Source organism: Protopterus annectens, chromosome 1.part0 (assembly GCF_019279795.1).
Source record: "Protopterus annectens isolate FY-2018-M chromosome 1.part0, PAN1.0, whole genome shotgun sequence".
Classification (NCBI taxonomy): Eukaryota; Metazoa; Chordata; order Ceratodontiformes; family Protopteridae; genus Protopterus; species Protopterus annectens.
Window position 1 is genome coordinate 1,800,677,353 of NC_056725.1, and position 27,500 is coordinate 1,800,704,852.

A 27,500-nucleotide genomic window follows, 5' to 3' on the forward strand; every position below is an offset into this window, starting at 1 on the left:
ATATATATATATATATATATATATATATACACACACACACACGTATATATATTAATTTTTTATATTTTATATATATATATATATATATATATATATATATATATATATATATGCGCATTTCTGTGTATATACACATTTGTTAATAAAAACAAGCCATCCCTATTCAGTAAAGTAAATAAACTGCGACAGTCAACTAACATGTTCTGTAAGCATGTTGAATGAATGACTTTACTAGTTTGTCTCTGTCACAACTGCAACAGGCATATATATCACTGTCAGCTGTCTAAATATCACTGTCAGCTGTCTAACTTCTCCAAACGAAAGACATGTGAGCTAGGAACTTCGGATGGAAATAGTACTACTGTGTGCTAACAGAATTACACAGGAATACATACAGTCAGACATCTTCATGCCATACTAGGAACACTAGTAATTCTTATTCCTTGACAGTTTGGGAGAACTGTATTACATGACTTGACTTAAAGGTTTCACATAACTGTTGTTAAAAGTGAAAAGCAATTATATTTTCCTAATTATTATGTATGCATACAAAATAACCAGAAATGAAAATTCTACAACACAGGAAATGTACTTTGGGAAACCATGCAGTGTTTCAAATGGTTAAAGCATCTGTAAAATAAATACACCATTTTATAAAAGGCAGCTGTGAAGCAGTGACAACGTAAAGCCATGGAACAGTCTGCAATAAGCAACAGAAACAGACTTGCAAAAATAATACAAAAAGAAAGCGGCAATGCTGAGTTTCATAAAACCATCTGGAAACAGTTAAAAATAGAGCAGAAAGCACACCAGTTTGTCTTATACAAATGTACAACCTCTGTGGGATTTCTCTCACCCTACTTCTCTGATTTAAAAAAAAAGCACGCTCCATTATTATGTATGAAGGAAAAATTATGCTTAAAATTTCTGAACATGCAGTGTAGCTGTTGGGGATAGCCGTGAATTGCTTTAGCCACTTTTTTGTCTTATCTTCTGGTTACTAAAATCATGCTTCAAAATCTGAAATACAGGCTCTGACAACACATCAGTATGTTACCATAAAATTGAATCCCTAAGGGCAGCAAAGTAGACCAAAGACTTCTATTCCTACAAATCTGACTGCTCACATGTGAACCAAACGTATTTACAAAACCAAAATTTGTAATTTTCTTCAAGGATCTGCTCAAGTGCTTTCAGAGATGTTCTTCATATACTTAAAAATCTCTTAGCACCACTTATCTCCTGAGTTTATTAGGAACAGTTTAATGCGTTTACCCAGTTCTGCCAGAGAAACATACTACACTCATTTGTTTACATTCAATTGACTACCTCACGTTTCTGTCATTAATATAGTAATTTTATTTAAAGCCAAATATATAATCTCATTGACTTTTGTTTCCCAACACCAGATGCCAGTTCCTGACTGCTTCAAAGTAAACTATAATTTGATTCTACCCAATTCTATCCATCCATGTAAAGTTTTAAAGAATTTAAGGAGTACTGGGGTAAGCAAAGGTCAGAATACTGAACTGAAGTATAAAGCCATTGTCAATCAATGTTTTTAAAATTATTCTCAATAATGCAACACAAGACTGTGTAAACAAATATCATCCAACACCTCTTTAGTATAAACAAGTACAATCAGGGACTACCTTGCACAGTCTTATACATGCATTGTCAGTAGGTTACAATAAGCCACCTTTCCTCCAGCACTCTGCTTTGTGCATGTCATGAATATTTCAGATGATCATGACTCCCCAACCAGGTACCATTTTTTTCCCAGACCTGCAGTCACACATTTTTCTTCTATGTCAAGGAAAGGGAGTGAACACTCAACCCTCTCGAAAAAAAAACTAATTATTTTTATCTGAAGGAGCAAACCGGTTCAAGCAATTGATCAATGGAAGATATGATGAGTGCAATTCTACATCTTTACTGCACTGAAAACCTATAAAATACTTGCAGGAAATTGTAATTTTCACTTTATTTTAGAGGTCAGTAAAACTTCATCAGAAAAAAATTGAAATTAGGACACTGGCTGCAAGTCCTTAAGGAGAATAGCCATCACCATACAGAATATTACATATTCATAAAGTAGCTTAAGAGCTAAGCCAGGGACGGAACTGAACAAAGACAATTTTATCAGTAGGGTTGTATGCAAACAGAGGTATAAAAAAATAGGCAAGAGGGGTCTGGAATTTACTGCAGGAAATTACCAAAGGAACTGACAAATTGTGAGCAAATAACTTGGGAAGGAAAGGTAACAGAAGAGTTTGGACTGCAGGCTACAGACTGCCCTCCCTAACAGGGATTGGTAACAGAGTACAGGTGTGCTAAGTGAAAGATCAGGTCTTTTAAAGTCTTTAATTCATCTCTACAACATAGGATGTTTAAAAGGGAAAATTAGTAGGTTGTATAAAATATTGCATGATGTATAAGACTCAATTAGAGGAGGCTAGCAAGAAGTGGGAAAATAAAATGTAAAGGCACTTTAGAAAAAAACTGTCACGCCCCAGTGGCCTAATGGACAAGTCATTGGCCTCCTAAGCAAGGGATTGTGAGTTTGAGTCTCATCTGGGGTGATATAATCTTGAACCTATGAATAGGAAGCATTATCACACTTTTAATAAAAAGAGATGCTCTTCAGTCTCTCACAGCCTGTCTAGCCTGACCCAGGTGCTATGCTTTCCAGATTTACAGGTGAATGCTGAGGGAGCTTTATTGTCATTACCTGCATCAGCTAAACATACACATTTCATATGTGGCTCTAATAGTATGCCCATTCCTGTGATCCACTAGTTTCTAGGACCTTTGTTCACATCTCTTGTGTGTGATCACATTCCATTCCTCACCATATATTAGTATTCCCTTGGAAAAAATTCAAAATTTCCATCATTTTCCTGAATACCAAATCCCAGTGGTAGGTAAACAGAACACAAAGTAATTCTAAGATCCACAAGACTTCCTTTTACTGCTACAAATCTGCCCTTATTGTCTCTCGTCTGACTTTCAACAAATGACAGTAATCACTTACAAGGCCTGCGGTCATCCAACTACGTCCCTTTGGAGCCGAAGAAATACACATGCTCATCACTTCCTGTAAAAGTAATTTGGAATGCTCCTCTAGGCACAACCTAATTTGAATTTAGAAACTGTAGAATTCTTCCCTTTCTGCATGTCCACCAACTCATTAACATTCCAAGTCAGGAGCCCAAGGGCTCGGTTTTTGTTGTTAGCTATGATTGATATAGTGAATATGTTGACAAATTCTCCCTCCATCTCTGCATTTCTTTGTCATTCACCTTAATTGTTGTAACTAAGTAGTGCCATTCATTTAAGTCTATTTTAGTGGTCTGCGTTGCATGCTTTGTCTTAATACTTACAACAAATGTACAATGCTGGTCTATAAACAATAAATATTTATAACCTCAACCAACTGAAAAACAATAACTACAGCACATTACTCCAAAAACTACATACAGCAACTCAGCAATTATTGCTCTCACTATCCAAAATTAGTTGTGGCTTGAAAAAGTGAACAGCCTATATGGCTCGGCAAGCCCTGTAGCAAGTAATAACATTTTAACAAAGCATTGATCTCCTAAAAAGAGCAGTGCATATAACCTTTACATCCCCAGGAATCATTTTATTTAAGCAACACTCAACCTGGGAAGGAGTAATAATACAATTTATACTCCTAAGATCACAGTCCTCTCCCAACTGACCAACCTTCCTCTTGATATCTGATCTTCCATAAGGATCACATCACATGCACCTTCAGTGGCTACTCTTCATGCACAACCTCAAGGCAGTGGCCCAAACCATTATCAGTCCATTATGAAGCAAAAAAAGAAAACCTTAACACATACTCTCCACCATAAAACACGTTTTTAACCAGTGCTTTTATTTTTATGAGAAAAAAATGGGCTATTACTTACAGCGCCTGTACAAAGTACTTAAATTCCTCAAGTGTACAGGAGTCGGAAGTCAAGTCCAATGTGGAAGACCTCTGGATGACAAAGTTTGCAGAAGACTGCAAGTTGGGGGCAATCATTGAATCCATCAACACTGTAGATATTTCTTCAGGAGGATATAGATCAGACAAGTGATTAGGGCCAGAACTATGGCCGAAAATTAATTGCGAATGAATGCATCAGATTATCCTTTGGTAAGTCAAATACACCTTCAAATTATAGCACCAACAGCACACCCATAAGAGTATTCTCACAGGTGAAAGATCTAGGTACACAGATAGACAGTAGCCTGAACTTTGACCACCGTGTGTCCACAGTGGTAAGGAAGTTCTTCTTTGTGGCACAACTTGTAAGTAAAGGTACGGCATCCAGATCCAAGGACATAGTCCCGCTGTACACAGCCCTCATTAGATCAATAATACAGTACAATGTGCCATTTGGCACTTACTTGACTAGGCACTTACAGCAGCTGGAGCAACCTCAGAGGTTCCTCACAAAGAAAATGCAAGGTATAAACAACAAGTCCTATGATCCTATGCGGACAGACTAAAAGACCTGTTCTTTTACTCTGTCTCCTACTGACTATTAAGGGGTGACCTATGCCCCGACCTACAAGGCACTCACAAATACAGCCCTGATGGAGCTGCTACACATCCACAAGTCAAACAGCATGAGGATCACCCAACCTAAACTTAGCAACTCGAACAAAATATGCTGGAGAGATAGATATGTCTCAGAGACTGCCCCTTCTTTGAAACAGGCTTCCTATTCGCATTTAACAAAGCCCTTTTCTGGCCCACTTCAAACTCATTTTGGATCAATGGATGGGGGAATTGCAAATTCACTCCTGAGATAGTGTCTACGTCCCTTATGGACAAGGGCAATCTGTAAGATACTCAAGGCATAGGAAAAAAATCCATGCCATCGCCTTGGCCTCAGGGGCCACATATTGGGTAAAATCAGGTTATACTGGCTAGGCTTCTAAGGTCTCTTAAGTTGTCAGCCTCAATCTCCTATGAGCCTATGAAAGAAATTTGTAAGGCCACCAAGTATACAAAGTCCAGAAGGTATAATATTTAGTACTTGCATTAGTATTTTTGCACCCGAATATATTTCAGAGAATTTTTGCTGGGGTAGACATCAAATTCTGGAGGTATGATGGGGAAGGTGGAGGCAGAGGTAATACTGGGAACATAGTTTTGGAAATGTAACAAGTTGGCAGGTTTTAAAATTTCTCACACAATTTTAGATGGAAAGGTTGTGGAGGGGGGTGGTGATTCCTTAGAGTTGGGATATATGATGTGAATTGCCTACACATAATAAATCCTTACTAAGGTTAATGCTAGTGGCTGCCAAAAAAGCAATTACTAGAAAATGGAAATAAAAATGTTTACCCAAAGTAGAAGTGGTTCTACATATTGTAAATGAGATAAAGGAACTGTAGAGGCTGGATCTTTTGAAAAGGGAATGATCACATTTCATAGAAATAAATGGAATAGAATTTGTGGGAACAGTACATACAGAATAAATGTTTTGGAGTAGTGAGGTTTAGATTTAAGAAAAGCAGAAACTGAACAATTTATGCAATGTTAGAGTGAATAAAAATTGCTGAAAATAAAACATGCATGTGTAACTCCACAACATTAACAATGCAAACAGTCATGGCCTGCCTTCTTTTCTAGTAATGCAAGCAAATTCAAGTTACAGTTCAAAATGCAATGATACCAAACCAAAACGGAAAAAAGTTTTTGAAAAAATGACAACCATAGTGGTGGTGTGGCCATGGATGTACCATTAGCACACAGGGATCATACCACTCTGTGGTTGGGGGGGGGTTAGAATGCAAAGAAATTATGACATGAGATTTTAAGAGTCAATTATGCTGAACTGGGAGAGAGAGTCAAAGAGAAGTTGAGACTATAACAAAACAATAGGAATGGTCAAGGAACTGGAGTGCTCAGTTTTGAACAAGTGAAGAATGGCAAAAAGACAGAAAGAAGAGAAAGTCAATGTTTTCATACGTAAATTTAAGGCTAGTGATTACGGCAAAAGACATGAGCACATACAAGGTAAAAATGAGGGGTAGGGAGATAGATGGGGCAAAGTTCCAAACAAGTTTGCAAAGTGGAACCAAAGATGGTGAGAGCAGCAATGGTGCAAGCTGAAAGGGAGATGGCAAAGGAGTCAGGAGGGGGATGTGTTTTTCTACAGGTGGAAATAAAGGTGGTGAGGGCAACAATGTGCAAGCTGAAATGCAGAATCCAAATAGATAAAGAGAATACATTAGGAAGGGAGGGACAGACCTGACTTGGCTAAGCAAAGATAGGAGAATATCATGGAAATCTGGCAAAAATGAGAGGCAATGAATAAAAACCTCTTAAAGAATAAAACGCCAGCTTTATGAGCTTTATGCCTCATGTGATACTACAGGTTTAGTCTACTTAGCAACTTGTACATTATGCCCTAGTTTCTATATAGGAATGACCAAGAGAAAATTAAAAGACAGAATATACAACCACATCTATGATATCAAACGTGGTAATGAATTGAATGCTCTGGCTATGCATGTTAAACTCTGTCCTGGTCATTCTTTTGTGTTTAAAGTACTTCAAATTGTTAAACAGAATACAAGAGGAGGGGACTACATGTTGTTTCTTGAGCAGATAGAACTTAATTGGATTTTTAAACTCAAGGCGCATGTTCCACCGGGCCTCAATAGCTATATAACACTCAGATCTCATCTTAAATTACGGAGATAAACAGAAATAAAAATTCACAATTATACAAATAATCAAATAATCAAATACTAATATATAGCCCCACCAAGTAATATAGGAATAAGCTGAATTGTATTACACTACATATGTCACACTATGTATTTCATATTTGCTGGTGTTCATTCTAATTTTTTAAAAAAATTTTTTAAAAAATTTTTTATGATAGATTCATCGTACATAATATTTGATATTATGTCGATATGATTTATTAGACATCATATACTTATTCTTGCTTAGTTAGGAATGTTCCACATTCTCTAGTACTCATGACTGATTTTTTAACAAATCACTTGGTTTTATATTTAATGACTATTATTAAACTTATTATATTAATTGCTCTATGTCTATCCAACATGAATATTTATTTATTTATTTACATATGGTTAGATTTAGATATCAGTATTAAGATTTTAAACCTGATGAATTGTATGTAACAAACTTTTTCTACTTATTGATTCAAATATAAATATATGTATATGAATGATAGAATATTGAATACAGTTTTAAGAATTTCATTATTTCATATTCAACTGACATCTATTCTATACTTATATTCATTCATTTATTTATTTAATTGCTTAAAGTTTATATTTGAATTTTCCTGCTTGCTCAGGAATGAATATTTTCATGCTTCCATTTTAAGGAATTCAGTTTTGGTTAATTGATTTATTGTCTAATTAGTTGATTGTTTTATTGAAATGGTTTTATATAAAAGGGACTCATAGTAATGTTGTAATTTATGGTCTGAGGAAGCGTATCTTTGATACGCGAAAGCGCTTACCTAATAAATGCTGTTTTTATGGAAAATTTAGCCTTATCGTGGTGAATTCCAGGTTTGATTCTTGTTCAAAAGCTATACTTATTTTCGTATACCTGGTTTCTTAAGTTGGAGCATCTTCTTTTCACTTTATAATGGCAAAAAGACAGAAAGAAGAGAAAGTCAATGTTTTCATACGTAAATTTAAGGCTAGTGATTACGGCAAAAGACATGAGCACATACAAGGTAAAAATGAGGGGTAGGGAGATAGATGGGGCAAAGTTCCAAACAAGTTTGCAAAGTGGAACCAAAGATGGTGAGAGCAGCAATGGTGCAAGCTGAAAGGGAGATGGCAAAGGAGTCAGGAGGGGGATGTGTTTTTCTACAGGTGGAAATAAAGGTGGTGAGGGCAACAATGTGCAAGCTGAAATGCAGAATCCAAATAGATAAAGAGAATACATTAGGAAGGGAGGGACAGACCTGACTTGGCTAAGCAAAGATAGGAGAATATCATGGAAATCTGGCAAAAATGAGAGGCAATGAATAAAAACCTCTTAAAGAATAAAACGCCAATGTTCTTACATGCAAATCTGAGGATAGTACTTAGGGCAAAAGACAGAGCATGCAAAAGGTGAGGGCAGGGAGATGGATAGGGCAAAGTATACACAAGTTAGCAAACTGGAAACAAAGGTGTTGAGGGCAGCAATGGTGCAAGCTGGCAGACTCCTAACAGAGATCAACAGATAAATGGCCAGTATAAAAGTATTTCAGTCCTGGACAATGTTGTTCTATGGGGGGGGGCGGCAGGAAAAGTCTATGAACTACAGGCTTATTAACCCTAGCAGCAGCAAGGAAAGTCATGGAAAGAATCCTAACAGGAAAAGTTTGCTGCTTTCTTAGACAACTTCCAGGACACCAACCAACACAAGTTCAGAAAAAAATGTCAGTCAAAATGTTATCCTGTTTTATGAATGGGCTCCAAAAGAACCTGGAAGAGCAGTAACCAGAAATCATGGTCTGGCTGGACTTCACCAAAGCCTCTGACTCAGTCCCATACAGGCAAATGCAAGAAAATTAGAGATGCAGTTGGAAGGACCAAGACTGACTAAATGGACTGCTACACCACTGAAGGGTAGGACACACTATAAGGGTGAGAAGGACAATGTTAGGAATAAAAAAATAACTTATAAAGCACCACAGGAGTCAGCCTGGGGTCCAGTATTCTGTCACGTTTGTCGCAGACATATTTATGAACAAAGAGAACGGGATCAACCTCTTCTTGATATCAAAAAGACAGGTGCAGCAGTAGAGAACTGTAGATGGGGAATAGTCTAAGGAAGGAATCTGGAAGACTGTTCAAGTGGGTGGGAAAATGGTAGCTCAGCTTCAAATGCAGCGGACTGCATTTATGACAACAATCCAAGTGTGACTTACAAGCCATGTGGATTAGAACTAATGGCAAAAAGAGCAGGAAAATGACCAGGAGTGCTGATCACACATGCACTGGACCACCATAAGCAGAGGGTGGGTGGGGGGGCAGCTGCAGTAGCAAACACAATGCTGGAGTATAGCCTCAGGAGTAGAGTCTGCCCAGTCTACTAGGCCCCAGTCAGCCTGAACCTTGAGTATTGTGTGTAGTTTTTGAGGTCATGCAAAAGGCAGAACATCGATCTCTGCTTAACATACAAGGCCATGTCAAATCCAGAGCTGTTGGACATGCTACACTTAAAGAAATCCCAATCCCTTAGAGACACGCTGCAGGGATCTAAACCTTCGCATCACAACGAACAAAATACTGGAGGGATAGGTTCCTGACCCAGAGACTCCCCAGATTCTGGAAGAGACTTGCCCATACATGTCAAGCAGAGCACCTCTTTGGCCCTCTTCAAAAGGAAGCTTGATGACTGGATGGGAGATAGGAAATGAACCCCCAGTGTATGTGATGAAGGGAAGGAATGCAATCAAAGAGTAGAGCAGATAAACCTGTTCTCGCTAGGGACCAGTAGAGACTGGGAACACAATATGGATGTACGAGAGTAAGTGATGAAGATGTGAAGGACTAAACATGAACATGAGAGGGATAAGAAGGAATAGGTAGCAAACTGTAAATACAAAGTACTCCCAAAATCTCTGAAAGTACTTCTTAACAGAGTACATTAGAATAAACTATTAGAATGGATGGCAGAGAAGGAATACATAGCATTTCAGAAGGTTCAGAATGGGGGTAGAAATGAAAAGGTAAGGACAGAGGGAAGGCAGAATGCTAAATACACTTAAAAAGCAGACAAGATGGGCTTATATAGTCTGTTTCTGCACTCAAGCAAATGCAAGACAATACAACATTAAATAACTACAACAATTACTTTCTTACCTGTGCAATCACAAGGTTTAATTAGCTTTAAATAATGTAAACACTTCCACACTGCTGTGGTTCCCATACAATTCTACTGCTCTCAGACTTGAGCCTTCTGATAAAACACCCTGACCTGAATGCACCAATTATGAAGTCCCCATATCTTAATACCTTTACATGTTTACTTTTTATGCTCATCTCTAATGCATCAGTGTCGTACTTAAAGGACCAAAATTATAACAATTCTTTTACAGATTTCATTTAAAGTACTAGAGCTGATTCTACAGTAAAAACCCAAAGGCTCTGTATGCAGCTGCTGTTGGTTTTAGACTGTCAAGTAAGAAACTTGACCTTTTCTGCATTTTACCTTTCCACCAATACTGCTGTTCATTATTTCCTTTGGGCTTATACTCCATCTGCAGTTTACCTCGTATTTTCCATTTCATTTTCTACTACCTCTCATCACTGATGAATCTTTTTTCTTACTCCTTTAAACTGTGAAAAGTAATGCACTGAAAATACCAAACGTTTATCCAGAAAATAGTAGCCAACATAAAAACTAGACTACTTGAAAAATTGTTTCATTTCTCAAGAAACCCCTTTGCAGAATATTCCATTTTAGAAAGTGGTGAAGCAGTACAAACAGACAACCTGAATAAGGTAGAGAAGCAGAACGCACATATACAGGAAGCTGCTTACTGTGTAGGCATCAAACAAGTTAGAGAAAAGGATTCAGAACATGATGGACCTTTGTAGATAATACACAAACTGATGAGCTCATCACTTATCTCAGATTCTGATTTCCTACCTGCAGTTGGCACTTCAGCTCCTTAACTCTCACACTGTCTTGTGTAACACCTTCAACCTGAGAAGCACTGGTAAGGACATTAACAGCGGTGTCAGCTTCTTGCAGCCATTTCAGGAAGTTCTCCAACTTCAGAAGCGATGCCTGAACCACTTTCAGCTCAGTCTCCAAGGTGGCATGTCTGTCACCAACTCTGAAAATTAGAAACGCAATGGCAAGTGCTTAAAGAGTGGTAAAACAACCTCAGCAAAACTGTAAAATGATGGCCGAAGCAGCAGACAGAAGCATGTATATGCATGAACAAAAAGGACCATGGTTTCAAACTATGCTAAAATAATAGTTAACACTTTTTTTTTTCACTTTTCACAAACGTGTTTAAACTTACTGTTCAATTTCTTCTTTACATAAAAGTTTCATGTACTGTCATTCTTTAATTTTGGCTTCTCCAGCTCCATCTGAACTAAAAATAAGGGATATGTACACATCCAATCAGTGGATCAATGAGAAGACTGAGCAGTAACTTGTAGGATTTCCTCTTAGGAGATCTCCAGCTTGGCATATTTTTGAAATCTCTTCAGGCTCTGCTGAGAGGAGTGCTTATATCTCCAGCCAATGTAATGTGAAATCTCAGGCTGGACAATCAAAACCAATTCAGCCCTTGTGCTTCCCAGTTTGACCTCCACATTCACTGAGCAAACACAAGAAAGAAATGTATACAAACTCAAATTATGTGCTCTCTCTCATCTTGGAGGAAAATCCATGTAGATACTGAAGGGAAGAGGCCAGCCATACACTTCAAGAAAGGGGTGGTAGTCATCACTCACTACAGGGGATCTTTTTGCACACCAACTAAAATTGCAGTTTTAAAGGCCCCGAATACTGTGTAACTGTTGGAAAGACCCTAAGCAGTGTAAATTAAACCTTCTTGTGAAGCCAGAGCAGCAGCAAAAAGCAAGGGTTCAGAAGGCCAAACCCTATTCCACCAACATGGCAAAAGAGGCACAACTTCCTGGAGTCAAGTTCCAAGCAACAACAGCAATGAAGGTGAGAACTGACATACAAGGTGGGATGGCACATATGCCTACAATGGAGACATTCTTGAAACAACCTCTGGAAGTAACCGGACAGCTCATGGACTGCCCTCTCATAACATTCTCCAGTGATGGTTGGGTACCTGGTTGAAAAATAATCCAGCTGATGCACGGAAAGTGTCAGCTTAGCAACTCCCTTACCTAAAGCTAAAAGAAAAAAAACAAGTAAACAAGTAACCACTTTCATGGACTTTATGCATGCTCTAACCTGAACAGTGCGAACATCGAAGGTACAAAGGTCTCCCTCAGTCATTCACATGGATTAAGGAACACACTTTCATGAACTTTATGCATGCTCTAACATGAACAGTGTGTGCACATTGAAGGTACAAAGGTCTCCCTCAGTCATTCACATGGATTCTGTCCACAAGAAAAAACTAGGAAGATAAACATACTGGTTTGAAGGATGGTTATGAAACAATTTATGGGAAAAAAATCAGACTGGACCCAATGGATATCAGCTCCTCAAGAACACCAACAAGGATTCTCTGCAGATCAGGGACTGCAGGTCAGACCTTAAGGCAGAGGTGATAGCTATCAAGGACATATTTCCCAAGAAAAGAACTTCACAGCCAGCCAAACAGTTGAAATGAAAGGCCACGAAGCCTCTCACTCAGGAAGTTCAAGCCCCAAGCAGACGAATATTTTTTTTCTGAAGTTAGTACAGATGTAGAACAGCTTTAAGGAACAACTGAACCAGCTGATGGACTACTCTTCTACCAAGACGACTACAATGTGCAGAAACATCTGAAACAAACTGCGAAAGAACCAAGTCCCACATCAAACAGATGTCTAATAAAGATCAGAAACACCTGCTATCTAACCAGTTACATAGGGTACAGAACACCTCTTTGAGGAAATGGAAAATGTCTTCTATTTAGGAGACTCTCTGGTGAGTGGAGGCCTTCCTGATATAGCTGCCAGGGGCAGCAGTGGGAGCAGATCATGTAAACAGAAGCCCATTCACAAAATAGAGCTGTCTGCTACCCAACCAACACAGCCTTTCTTCAATTCCAAGGCAAACTGCGGGCTCTTTTTGTGATAGACTCCCAGAACTGCAATCACAACAGTGACCTCACTCAAATACAAACAGTATTAGCAAAGCAAAAATCAGTAACACAAGTGTCTTTACAGGAACACTGTCAATATACCCACAACAAGGGGGCAGTATCTTCACACTCTTACTATTTACATATACCATCTCAGAGGTGACTCAGTTGGGGAAAGAAGAAACCCTAGTATACCATAACCTTGATCTTCCAAAACAAAATCCACTAGCTGAACACTACTGATCACACGAGTGTTAATCATTTCAGTTTCATAATTTTCTAATTTGTAGTGGGATGTACTGCTGTGCTGATAGGGACCAAATAGCCTGAAACACACACTTTCTGCCAGGAGGGATTGGCAACAAAAAAGAGATTTGCACTCTCTCTCTCAAAATGTTGCTGGTAAGCACATAAGAAGACAAAGTTGGAAGAGGGGCGTACCATGTACTCTTTTTTTGTGGCAACCTTCAATCTTTGGGGTTCCCTCTTCCCAGGAGGCCACGCCCAGAGAGGATTCCCTTATCCTCATCTAAAGGAGAGGGCTGAAACTGTGTGTAAGGAAGTCCGGAGCTATTGTACTGTCTCTAGACTGTGAAGAACCATAAGAATGATGCTCAGATTTATTGCATAAAGTCAAACTAGCACTTTCTATCTGCATGGGGATGGGGTGAATTACAAGCATCTGCCTCCAGCTCTGTTCACATGTCATACCATATCCTGGATGCCTGACTGAATAATGAAAAGTTCTGGTCTCAAATCTGTTTTTGGAGTTTTGTGAGAAAAAAACAATATTTTTTAGCTTCAGCTAGTTTATAAGAAGCCCCATTATGTGATGCTTTACTTACCATAAACACAAGAAGAAAGCATGTGAGATAACCAAACTGGCAAGTGTCTACGGTCAGGAATGGCTCCAGGATATAAAACCACACAATGAGATTGGTGGAAAATGGCTGCCACTCAACAGTCTGTGACACTCAAATGGCATGAGCATAGATTGGCAAGGGTATGGGTATGCAACACCCTCATCCACAGCCATGAAAATTTAACTGTGAAGAATGTACTCATCTTGAGGTCCAAGAGATACAGCAGTGTGTCAGTATGGACTTTCTACTGTGAACTTTGTGAGCAAACATGACCAAATTTGAAAAGTGAATGAGGACTTCCAAGATGACTGCACACTGATCATTAGTTCAACTCTCCCAGACTGCAAACAACAACTGAGAAAAGGGAGCTGGTGATATTGTCAACTTGGGTAAACTTCAGTTACTGTCATTCAAGTACACACTGCCTGGATATCAGCAAAGAAAACATTTGGAGAACCTGAAAGAAAATTAACCAGAAAAGGTGAAGAAAAACACTGGCTGGGCAGAATCTACCATCTGTTCTGTAAAAGCAGTTCAAATTTCATCTTTTGTACAAGAAATGGTTTCCAGTAATTTAGAGCAAAAAATAAATTGAATCTAGTCAGAAGTGATTAAAATAAATGAAACACTGGAGGAAGATATCAATTTAAATAACAAAATGCTTGAAAAAAATCTAACTGGCTATTCAGAAGAACTGATAAAACTGCAAAAATCAGAGGACGAAATGAAGGAAAGGCTGGCTGAGTATGAAGCTTCTCAAGAACAACTGTTTCAAAAACTAGTACAATTAGAAGACAGAGGACACAGAAAAAAACTGAGATTTTCTGCTGTACTACAGAAACTGGAAGGAACAGACTATACAAAATTTATATAAGCACAGATCAACCAGACTGGTGTTACATAGCAGAATTTTTGAATTCAAAGGGCACTCCAAACCAAGCTATGAGAAAGCATCCAAGATATACATTATTAAAGTTGCAATCATCCAAAAACAAAGCAAGCTAGCACCAACATAAGACAATAAGTTTAATAGCAGCAACGTTTTCAGGTACCCTTCCTCAGTGCTTAATGATCTTAACCATAAAATTCACAATTTAAATACACATCTCAATTAATTAAATCTCACAGTCAATCAAATAATTACAACAATCAATCCTTAAAAATATGTGTGAAATATTAAAACACTGCATACATCCTCAAAGGGAATTACGTATAAATAATGCAAAATAATAAAGAATATGATAAAATACTTTTCTACATTATCATATTAAACAGCCTTTTGTTTTAATTTTAAAACAGGTTTAATAGAAACTATTTGATTTAAACCTGGTAAATGCTCAGCTTGTAAGCATAAAATCCATTAAGTTCCATATTTTCCAACTTTGTATTTAAGTCTCCCCTTCTAAGGGAATTTGTCATAACTTCCATGACCCTGAATTTAAAACTGTGAGTTGCATTTTCAAACATATGTTTGGCTAGGGAATTAGTTAATATTTCCCTTCTTATCTCAGAGTTATGCTCGATGATCCTATCTTTCAGGCATCTAATGGACTTTCCTACATAAAAACATTTACATTTTGTGCAGGTGGCCAAGTATATAATATTATTTGTATTACATGTAGCTGAGCATCAAAAAGTGAAAGGCTTATTACTACTAGGATTGATAAAAATATTTGTGTCTATAAATACACAACTACAACAATTATGACAAGGAAAAGTACTATGTTTAACAATTTTGCTTTTCATTTGCTTCTCCTTCAAATCTTTGCAACACAACCTATCCTTTAGGTTGCTGCATTTTTCTATATGCGAACAATGGTTTGTAAGAAATTATATCATTCACACCAGAAAAACTTCTAATACCCCAATTTTCAGCTATAATGTTTCTAATCCCATCACTACACCTACTAAACCTAGTGATGTAGCGAATATTTGTACAGTGGTCATCACCACTATTATCATTTAAGTTAACACCTTCACCGAAAAAGGGGTACATGCAGTATGTCTATTTGATAAAACATTTTTTTGCATCGTTCAACATTGCATTTTCATAACATCTATCCCTGAAAGAAGATAAAGTTTTGTCAATCTGATCAACACATTTGAAATCATTTGTATTCAACCTACTCATGGGCATAACCTGGCTCTTAACCACTTCCTTATATATATGTGGGGGGTGCATGCTAGTTCTATGTAAATGCTTGTTTTTGTTCACATTCATTTTATAAACAGAAGTGTATACATTCAATCTATCATACCAAATATTTACATCCAAAAACTGTATGGTACAACTTGAATATTGCATAGAGAAATGCAAGAAGTCTCTGGTAGAGTTAAGATATTCCACATATCTAGTAAGATCAACTTTCACTTCCTTCCCATATGAAAAAAATACATCATCCACAAACCTCTTATAAAATGTCACATTTCCCATCTGATGTCTAGATTCCGAGTTTATCCAGAGATCCTCCCATTCCCTTAAAACCAATGTAGCATAGCTGTTAGCAACGGGGGTGCCCACTGCAACCCCCGTTGTCTGATGGTAGTATTTTTTTATCATACACAAATATATTACTTTGCAAAACACTTTCCAATAGTTGACAAAGTCTATATTTGTCTACCTGTACCATACTTGTGTCTATTCAAGAGGTCTAATGCCATATTCATTCAGAATCGCTGTAAAAAGGGATTTTATATCCATGGTTACCATAAAGAAGTTGTTAATGGCTCTCATTTTATGCCAGGTATAAAATTGCTTCAAGAAATCTGCTGTATCCTTGATATAGCTTTTTACACATTTCAAATATTTGCTCAAGTGATCTTGTAAAATACACAGAAATGGCCTCAGTAATACATTCATCCATGGCCTGATACTATAGGCCTCATTGGAGGCTTATGGATGGATTTTAGGTATGCCACAAAGTATGGGAATTGTGGGGTTGGAGACCATTAAATACATAAACAATTCAAGCGAGATGGCATTCATGACCTGTAGGTCATACAATAGTATGCTAATTTTAGTAATGATCTCATCAACCTGAGTACAACTTATTTCTGTAAAGGCCAAAGCATCATTAGCTATCTCTAACATACTGGCATGATAGTCTTAACTTGTTCATTATCACAATAGCACCCTCCTTATCAGCTTCTTTAATTACAGTATCATTGCTTTTCTCTAATTCACATAGAGCTTGCATAGTTAAATTGCACATTCATTTGAATTTATTATTCTGACAATATTTCCTAATCTGTGTCTTACATACATTATAAAATGCTTGTACAATAGGGTGGCTGATTGGAATAAAGGTACTACTACGTTTGTAACATGCAGGTATACAGTTTTGAGAGTCACCATACAATAATTTTAAATCTAGGTTGCGTGCAAATAGCTTGAGATCTATAAGGGCATCTGCTAACCCTTCTACATTAGAAGGGACAAACTTTAAACCTTTCTCCAGCAAAGAAACATAGTAAGAATGTATCACAAAGTTAGATAAATTAACAACACAAGAGTTAAGTCCCTGTTTGCTTCCTGCTCCTTATTCTCACTCCGACTCCTGCTCCTTCCTTGCGACCAGCCTCGTGAAGATGACCGCTTGTTTACATTGATCTCTTCCGGTAGTTTTAACCAAACTACTTGCTTGGATTTCAGAAAAAACGCCGTTGAAATTACCTCTTCATTTCTGTCATTAACAGTTGCTTGTTGGCTTTGCGATGTAGCCATCACTATACCGGAGTTCTGAGAGATGGCGTGCATGTTACATAAGCTAGAAGTAATAACTTTGGTTGTCCCGCCCTCCACTGATGCACCGGCCACACCGTCATTTGATGAAATATCATTACTGGCACCAGACGTAGCCAGTGGAGCTCTAAAATCCTCCAAAACTGTAACTAGATTAGCATCCACAAAAGTTTGAGAATGTCTTGGTACATTAATAAGACTTATTTACATTCTTTTCATCCCTTGGCCACGAGAAAATGTGGCCATTGTTGAAATCAATGTCACTGTTAAGTTTTTTTTAGTTTGAGCCCTTCTAACCATTTGTCATATGCCAAGAGCTTATCCAACATTTTATTATACTCTGAAATGTAGTTATTAAAACAGGGCTTACTAGAAAGGTCAGCCTCAGTTTTTAGAAGGTTTTCTTATAAGTCAGATTAAATAGAGGCAAAGTGGTCATTCATTAACTGCATATATTTTAGGCTAGTTTGAATGTTCAGTTCTTGCCATTTCTTTAATAGGGTGGGGTAGGTGTTGCCATACAAAGGCATCTTAGCCACCCGAAGCCCCCTAGGAACAACGCCAAGCTCAATATATGCAAGAAAACTGTACCTTTGCCATTGTAGAAACTTAAATCGTTGTACTTTCTGCTCCAGTTGTGAAAGTAATGACTGGAAATTGGAGCTCTGCTCATCCAAAGTAATAGCATAACTGGAATCTCCTGTAGTCCACCCCGTAGAGGATTCTGCCGGTTAGATATGAATTGAGATACTGTCAAAGACATCAAAGTGGCTGTGTAATAGAATGGTGAAATGAAAGCTGCCTCACGCCACTGTATTGTCTTAAATGTGTAATAAGACAAACTCGAACCAAAAGACCATTTATGACATTTAGCCAAAAGTTATTCAGACAAAGCCGTTGATTTTGTATAAAAAAGGGACATAGTGTTGGTGAACTTAATTGTGCATAGTAAATTTAAAATGCCAGAGTCCAAAATCGATAGGTCTAATTTCTCTAAAAAGGTACAGTTGCTTGTGGAAACTGTTTGATTTGCCCGCTTATTGTTACGTCCTTTACAATTATTACTGGTTTTAGATTCCATCCTAACCAGAGTTTTTCATGTAGTACTGCTAGTGTCATTTATATTCTTAAATGACCCTGTGATAAACTTTATGTAGGAGGGACAAAAAGGATGTTTAAAGTGAGGATTCCAGAACATGTTGGGGATATAAAGGCTAATAATAAAGATAGTCCAATAGCCCTACATTTTAAAGACTATCATAGTAATGATTTTAGAGATTTAAAATGTTGTGTTTTGGAACATGTTTGTGTGGGGTTGGGGAAATGACAGCAATAAAAAATAAGCTGTTGTATAAAGAAGGTTTGATTTATAATAAAATATGCCACTCTGTTTCCTAGGGGATTGAACACAGATTTTAATTGTAATTATTTAATTAACTTTAACTGTTTTATTGATGGGTGTGTATAGTTGTATAAAAATGTGTGTATTTTGTAGTAGTTTGCTTGTACTCCTTGATGGCATTTGTCGAGGTGCTAGAGTGAATTAAATACTACTGTTTCTGTAGCCTTTGTGGTTTATTTTATTGGTTCATTTTTTTGCAGTTCTTTTTGTGGTTCTACATATATGAAAAAGGTTGGTATGGAAGACATGAATGCAATAGTAGAATCTCTGAGAGAAGTTATATATTATTCACCAAGGTATAATAAGACTGGATAGAAATCATATTTCATAGGAACATGTGCATTTAATTGAAAGCTTCAACACACATCCAATAAACTATTTTAGATCATTCACCGATAAACACCAACAAAAATACAGGCTAATGAAGTAAAAATGAGAGACTTTCCCACCTTGAAGAGGAATTAATTTCTTTGGGAGGAGAAGGCGGCAAGACTTAAGTGAGATAAGATTATCTTCTCAACAAAATGAGGTGGTTTAAGATTACCCGGTTAGAAAGGATATTTTCAAGCTACACAGTTGAGGCTCATGTGCATAACACAAGCAGAAGGTTATAATTCAAAGAGGAAAGTTATGAGTATGAATCAGGTGGGAGGCTCAGGAAATAAGGAGAGAGTGGGATTTTGGACATAGATCCTCAAGGAGAACAATGGAATTTTTAATCAGATTGTTTAATGAAATTTTGGAAAGTGAGAGGATGCCTGAGGAGTGGAGAAAAAGAAGTTATGTACTCGCCATAACATTCCATCTGAGTAGGTAACTTTGTTTGCAACCTGTGGGTATCGGATCCGAGCCGGCAGCTTTCCTAGTACAGATCCGAGCTCCAAGCTCCTCCCCCTACCGATAATGACCTGCTACCTCCATCTAACCCTCAGATCGAGTTTGCCATAGTATCGTAGAACACTACTACAACACAAGGAAAAACTACCTGAACATTCCAACCTGATGTCATCTGGAAAGTGACATATCATGATCCTTCAAGATCGAACTAAAGGTCCGAGGGATGGAGGAAGGGTTGGTTGCAGACAAATGAAGTTACCTACTCAGATGGAACGTTATGGTGAGTACATAACTTCTTTATCTGAAGTAGTCAACTTCATTTGATCAGCAACCTGTGGGACAGAGTCCCCAGCTACCACAACTTGGGAGGCCCTTACGGGAGGATATTCCGGAGCACTGCATTGCCAAAGGATGCCCTTCCTCTGGAAATCAGATCCAATTTATAATGTGTAATGAAAGTGCGAGAGGAAGCCCAAGTAGCAGCTGAACAAATGTCATCCAGAGGGACCTTTAACCAGAAGGCCGCAGAAGTAGCCACAGAACGGGTAGAGTGTGCCCGAACACGCATGGGCTCAGGTCGACCAGAGCTTCTGTATGCAAGAAGAATGCATTGTGAAATCCACCTAGCTAAGGTTACCTTAGTCACTGGTTTACCCAGACAGGACTTAGCAAGTGAAACAAAGAGCTGTCCTGATTTTCGAAAATCAGCTGTTCTGTGTAGGTAAAATTGTAACTGTCTATGTACATCCAAGCAATGGAGTCTATACTCTACTTTGTTGAGATAATTAGGGAAGAATACAGGCAGGTTGATAGATTGGTTGATATTGGCTTCGGAAGCCACTTTAGGTAGAAAAGAGGGGTTAGTCCTAAGGGAAACTCTGTCTTTATGAAAAATGATGCATGGAGGCTTAATGCAAAGAGCCTGAAGCTCCAATATTCTTCTGGCTGAAGTAATGGCAATCAGGAAGGCAGTTTTCCAAGATACAAACTTGAAGTCAACCGAAGCTGTGGGCTCAAAGGGAGGACCAGTCAGAGCCTGGAGAACTAGGGTTAAATCCCATGGAGGGATTGCTTCCTTAACAGGGGGTCTCAAAAAGAAGGTACCTATCAGAAAGGTCTTGCAGATCTTAGATGATGCCAGGGGGCCAAATTTGTTTCAAATGTGAAAGTGGGAAATTGCTGCCAGCTGAACTTTAACACTTGAAGAGCTAGCTCCCTGATGGAAAATTTGAGATAAAAAAAATCGAGGACTGCTGGAACAGAAGCCGTAAAAGGGGTCCAAATTCCTATGCTCTGCCCAGATAGAAAAACATTTCCATTTACTCTTGTAGATTTTTCTGGTAGAGGCTTTATGAGCGGCCCCCAGAATGGCTTTAACAGAGGATGAGATACCGGGAGTCCTAGCCATCAAGGGAACTGGATCAACCAAGTAGAGAGCTTGAGGTTGTCCAGGTCGGGGGTCCTCAATCCCAGGGGATGAGAAATCAGATCCGAAAGGGGATCTAAGATCCAGGAGGATGCACTAGATGAGACCGTAGACAAGGGAACCATGTTTGACGAGTCCAGAATGGGGCTATGAGGATAACTCTGCTCCCCAACCGACGAGCTTTCTGCAAGAATTTTGTCATCAACGGAAGAGGAGGATAAGCATAAAAAAGACCGGATGGCCAAGCATGAACTAGAGCGTCTCCGGGGTTTCCCCTGGTGGGGGAATTAGAGCAAAAAACTAGCTGCACTTTGCATTCGAAGGCGATGCAAACAGATTGCAGCAAGGTTGACCCCATCTGAGGAAGATCTGTTTCGCTACTAAGGGGTTCAGAGACCACTCGTAGGGCGAGAGGATAGTCCGACTCAGCTTGTCCGCAAGGATGTTTGACCAACCCGGTATGTGCGCTGCTATGAGAAAGCGGTTGGTGGATATCGCCCATTCCCACACTCTCAAGGCCTCTCGGCAAAGTGGGTAAGATCTGGTTCCCCCTTGCTTGTTGATGTACTAGACCACTGACATGTCTAAATTGCAATAGTCCCCAGAGGAAGAAGGGCATGGAGAGCTTGCAATGCTAGAAGCACCGCCCTCATCTCCAGCACACTGATATGCAAAAAGGTCTCTGTGCGAGTCCATGTGCCTTGGACGGTGCTGCCCTTGCAATGCCCCCCCCACACCCAAGGCGAGACACGTCTGTGGTCACTGTGACTTGGGGTGGGGACATGGAGAAGGGGCGTCCTTCCCGGAGATGCTTGGAATGGAGCCACCAAAGTAGAGATTCACTGCAAACTCTGCTGAGAGGAATAGGAGCAGACAAGGGATGAAGCAGAATGGACCACTGGACCTGCAGGGTCCATTGGAGAATCCTCATATTCAGAGGCGTGAGCGGAAACAAGTTGATGGCTGCTGCCATGGACCCCAGAGCCCTCAGGACTAACTCTGCTGGAGGGGCCGAGGAATGAAGAAGAGCCAAAACATGCAGGTTTAGATTGCGCAGTCTGTCCAATGTCAGAAAGACTATGGATTGAATTGCGTCTATCCTGGCTCCTATGAAATCCAAAATTTGAGTAGGCTGAAGGAAGGATTTCTTGTGGTTGATCATGATCCCTAGATAGCGGGTGAGATGTAGGAAGTAGTCTCTCGCTGAACATAATAGATGCCTGGTGGGGGTGGCTAGGAGCCAGTCGTCCAGGTAAGGAAAGACCTGAATTCCCTGAAGCCTCAGGTGGGCCGCTACAACTGCCATGACCTTGGGAACACCCTGGGGGCTGTGGTTAGACCGAAGGGTAGGACCCTGAACTGATAGTGGCTGGCTCCCAGCCAAAAGCGAAGGAACCTCCTGGATCACCTGTCCATTAGAACATGGTAGTATGCATCCTTGAGGTCTATGCAGCGCGCATCCAGTCGTTCTCCTGTAATAGTGGGAGAATGGACTGTATGGTGACCATCCGGAACTTCTCTTTGGCAACTGACAGGTTCAGTGTAGACAGGTCGAGAATTGGCCGCAAGTCCCCCGTATTTTTTGGCACCAAAAAGAACCTGGAGTAGAAGCCTGATCTGGATTGACCGGGGGGATGTGCTGGATGGCTCTTTTTTCTAGAAGTTCTTTTACTTCTAGGGCTGCTACCTCCCTCTGATTGGGTGGTACATCAGGGAGATGCCCCGACTGGGGGGGGGGGGGGGGAGTATTTAGGAATGGGATTGAGTAACCTCTAAATATGATCCAGAGCACCCAGCGATCTGTCGTAATGGACTCCCAATGTGCTAGATGCTCTGAGAAGCGCCCCCCCCCCACTGCCTCCAGAGAGGAGCAGTCGGGCAACCCCTCAGAGTTGCTGCGCGGGTCGATAGGAAAAGGGTTCCCTCGACCCAAAATTCTTTGGCCCCCCCCCCTCTGCCTCTGGGCTGGCGTCCACCCTGTCCTCCTCTGCCTCTGAAGGACGAGGGATCCGGAGCGAAACGGGATTGTAGGGATTTCCAGAACCACATCTTCTTCTGTCCTCCTTGGTTCCTGGAGAAGGACCTCTGAGGGGCCAAGAAGTGGATCCTGATGGCAGACGGTTTCCCATCCTTCTTGCTCCGGAGTAGTGTATTGCGGACGGTCTTGCCGAAAAGCATAGAATCGTCAAAGGGGGTGTTCGCGAAGGACGCCTTGAAGGGTTCCACAAAGTCGCAGAGATGGAGCCAGGCTTGTTGTCATAAAACAATGCCTATTCCACTGGCTCTAGCCGTTCCTTCCATGGCATGGGAAAGAAGCTGCATAGAGTTATTCGTAATAGACTTAAGAGTGGCCATTCGTGCCGAGAAGGTCTGTTTGTCCTCGGCCGACATGGACTCTGGGGGTGACCTCACGTGTGCCATATAGTTAACTGATCTTTACAGAGAAGGTCGCTGAAGCGAACATCCGCTTTCCGAGGCGGTCCATCGCCCGAGACTCCTTGTCTGGAGGATGTACCGAGGAACTTTCCTGTGCTAATTCCTTCTTGGTGGCAGCCGCCACCACCATAGCATCTAAAGGGGCACCTTTGCTCCAAACTGTCCTGAATGTGGGGGGGCTGAGAATCCTGTCCGGCCTCTTGGGTATTGGCTCCACAGTGTCTGGCTCCTTCCATGCCCTGGTAGTTATGAGGTCCACCAGGGGATCGGCGGGAGGGGACACTCAAGAGGTAGATGGGCCTGCGAACGCCTCCAGAAAGACAGACTCGTCCGAGGAAGGCTTTTGGGCTGACCACCCTCCTCTAATATGAAGCATTTCCATAATGTCTCCGAAGAAGACATCTTTGGGGGGTGACCCGAGGGAACCTTCCCCTTCCTCCAAATCCGTGTCTTCTGTGAGGGACTCAGGTGAGTCCAAGTGCCTCCTCTTGCACTTACGTCTGTGAGGGACCTCCTCAGGGGGGCTGTTCGAGGAGGGCTCACCAACAATGTGCTGTTCCTCCATGGGAACGATCTGGGACGTAGGCGCAGGCTGTCCCTGTGGTCGGATGATGGAAGACAGGCCCATCTGAGAGGGAATAGTGGGTGGATCCGTAGCCAGAGCCTGGGACCTCGAATCTCGAAAGAACCCTCTCCACGACGTCGAATGCCGAGGGTCAGCTGCTCTCCCTAGGATCCGAATGTACTGCCCTCGGATCCGGCGCATGGATCGGCACCGGAGATGACCCAATCGGATCCAAAAGGGCAGTGCGATCCGACCTCAATGGAGCCGAAGTCACACTAACCCCTCCGGATCCCACGCTCATCTCACGGCCCCGAGAGCTCAGATCCGAAAAGGGATCCGACAAACTCGAAGGTACAGTCTGAGCCGAAGTAGGAAACACTGTCGGCGCAGACACCACACCGGCTCCGAAGCTACTCGGATCAGACAGCTCTGAAACCCCGGTAGCGGGTTGAAGAAGGAGCAATGGGGGCAAAAAAGGGGGTCGAGCTCCCCCCCAGAGGGGGGGGGCAAGAACACTCCCCATCTGCAGCTGGGCCTGAAGAAATAGACGCATCATCCGATCCATATCAGCATCAGATAAACTTCTAGTGGACCTGGATGAGGCTGCCGTGGCTGGCTGGGAAGGCCGCCTGGGCGACCTCAAAGGTGACCGGGTCTCCTCCTCCAGCTCCAGGGAGAAATGTGGAGATCGAAGCCTGTTGGGGGAAGACCCATAGACCTTAAGAAGGGAGGCTAGCTGCTTAGATGGCGGGGCCGAGGGAGCTGAATCGGCCCGCCTCTTGTGGCTATGATGCCTCTCTCTCTCCCGCTCTTTATCCTTCCTGTATTTTTTGCTCACTTCCCTTTCCTCCTGAGCCGAAGCGGGAGTTTGAATCCCGGCCAGGAGAGCGGGAATGGTCAGTAGGGCAGCCGCAGCTGGTGTAACAGAGGGGGAGGAGGACGAAGCTGAATCCGGGGGCAAAAGGCCCGCAAAGACTAGCATAGTCCACTTATCCCTCAAAGCCCTGGGGTTGAAGGCTGCACAGATAGTGCAGCCTGAAGAAAGATGGTCTACACCCAGACAAATAACGCACCGAGTGTGGCCATCCGCTTGGGACAGCTTATGGCCACACTCGGAGCATTTTGAAAAAATAGCTTTTGGGGCCTCGGACATACTAACAAGATTAGGCCCACACTCACACACCTTCACACACACAGACAGAAGGGGGGAGGGGATTTAAATTTACACTAACTAAAGAACTAAAGTTAAACTAATGATAAACTACCCAGATAGATAGGTGAGAAGAGGTGTCACACACTCAGAAAAAGTGAATTTAAGTGGAAAAAAGTTAAATAATCTACACAACTCACAAAACCCAACGCTAGGAGCTCGTTCTCAGATGCTTCAAGAAGCCGCGGCAAACGAGATCTGAGAGTTAGAGGGAGGTAAGCAGGGCATTATGGGCAGGGGGAGGAGCTTGGAGCTCGGATCTTTGCTAGGAAAGCTGCCGGCTCGGATCCGATACCCACAGGTTGCTGATCAAATGAAGTTAACTACTTCAGATAAAGTGTTTTGGTACCAATTTTTAAGAATAAGGGTGATGCGCGGAGCTGTAGTAACTTCAGAGGGATAAAACTGATCAGTCAAAGCATGAAATTATGGGAAAGTAGTAGAAGTTAGGTTAAGAAGGGAAGTGATGATTACTGATCAGCAGTATGGCTTCAAGCCAGGAAAAAGCACTACAGATGCGATGTTTGCTCTGAGTGTGTTTATAGAAAAGTACAGAGAAGGTCAGAAGGAGATGCATTGTGTCTTTGTGGACTTAGAGAAAGCATATGACAGGGTGCCTAGAGAGGAGTTGTGGTACTGTATGAGGAAATCGGGAGTGGCAGAGAAGTATGCAAGAGTAGTACAGGATATGTACAAGGGTAGTGTGACAGCGGTGAGATCTGCAGTGGGAGTGACAGATGCGTTTAAGGTGGAGATGGGATTATATCAAGGATCAGCTCAGAGCCCTTTCTTATTTGCAGTGGTGATGGACAGGTTGACAGACGAGATCAGACAGAAGTCCCCATAGACTATGTTTGCAGATGACATTGTGATATGTAGTGAGCATAGGGAACAGGTTGAGGAAACCCTGAAGAGGTGGAGATGTGCTCTAGAGAGGAGAGAAATGAAGGTCAGCAGGACTAAGACAGAATATGTGTGTGTGAATGAGAGGGAGGCTAGAGGAATGGTGAGGATGCAAGGAGTAGAGGTGATGAAGGTGGATGAGTTTAAATACCTGGGATCAATAGTTCAGAGTTATGGTGAGTATGAAATAGAGGTGAAGAAGAGAGTACAGGCAGGGTGGAGTGGGTGGAAAAGAGTGTCAGGAGTGATTTGTGACAGACGAGTACCAGTAAGAGTGAAAGGGAAGGTCTACAAGAGGGTATTGAGATCAGCTATGTTATATGGGTTGGAGACAGTGGCACTGACAAAAAGGTAGGATTCAGAGCTGGATGTGACAGAGTTAAAGATGTTAAGATTTGTACTGGGTGTGATGAGGGTAGACAGGATTAGAAATAAGAATATTAGAGGGTCAGCCCAGGTTGGACGTTTTGGAGACAAAGCCAGAGAGGCAAGATTGCATTGGTTTGGACATGTGCTGAGGAGGGATGCTGGGTATACTGGGAAAAGGATGTTAAGGATGAAGCTGCCAGGTAACAGGAAAACAGGAAGGCCTAAGATAAGGTTTATGGGTGTGGTGAGAGAGGACATGCAGGTGGTTGGTGTGATAGAGAAAGATGCAGAGGACAGGAAGAAATGGAAACAGATGATCCGCTGTGGCGACCCTAATGGGAACAGCCAAAAGAAAAAGGAGAACAAAAACTATACAAAATATTTTTTCCATAAATTTGCAGAAGTATTCTAAGAACTATGCCAACATGAGAATGGAAAAGGGAAATTTATAGGAATGACTGCAAGTATGGATACATAAATATTGCAAGAGGGGGCTAGAATTTATTCCAGAAAACTGCCAAAGGAACCAAGGTACTGAGAACAAATAACTAGAGAAGGAAAGGTAATAGAGAGGGATGAGGCAAATAACTTTGGACTGCAGGTTAGAGACTGCCTTCACTATCAGGGATTGACAGAGTACAGGTGAACAGAATGGGATAAGGGAGTCCTAAATGAAAGACCTGTTCTCATACAGTTTTTACTTGAATCTAGGGCAGAAGCTGCTGTTAAAAAGGGATAATTATTAGGGCATATAAAATAATGAATGAGAACTACAAGAAAAAGTCAACAAGATAGAAAAGACTGGGAAGAGACTAGAAAAGCAATTTACAAGGAACAATGGGAGGACATGTGTATGGCTCCGACGTATGCAAAGTCCAGAATGTTTAGCATTATTGCCAATATTTTTATAGGCACTTTTATACCCAATTAGACTTCAAATA

General features: G+C 40.9%; 1 protein-coding gene across 3 annotated transcripts in view; it reads right to left on the reverse strand.

The window, feature by feature from the left end:
• Positions 1-27,500, reverse strand: part of UTRN (utrophin) — a 4,744,936-nt gene that overhangs the window by 1,937,627 nt on the left and 2,779,809 nt on the right. For all 3 annotated transcript variants that reach the window (XM_044069601.1, XM_044069592.1, XM_044069610.1), the window contains one exon: positions 10,670-10,859. In XM_044069601.1, coding sequence (XP_043925536.1) covers positions 10,670-10,859 — 190 coding nt within the window. The remainder of the gene's footprint in view (positions 1-10,669; positions 10,860-27,500) is intronic.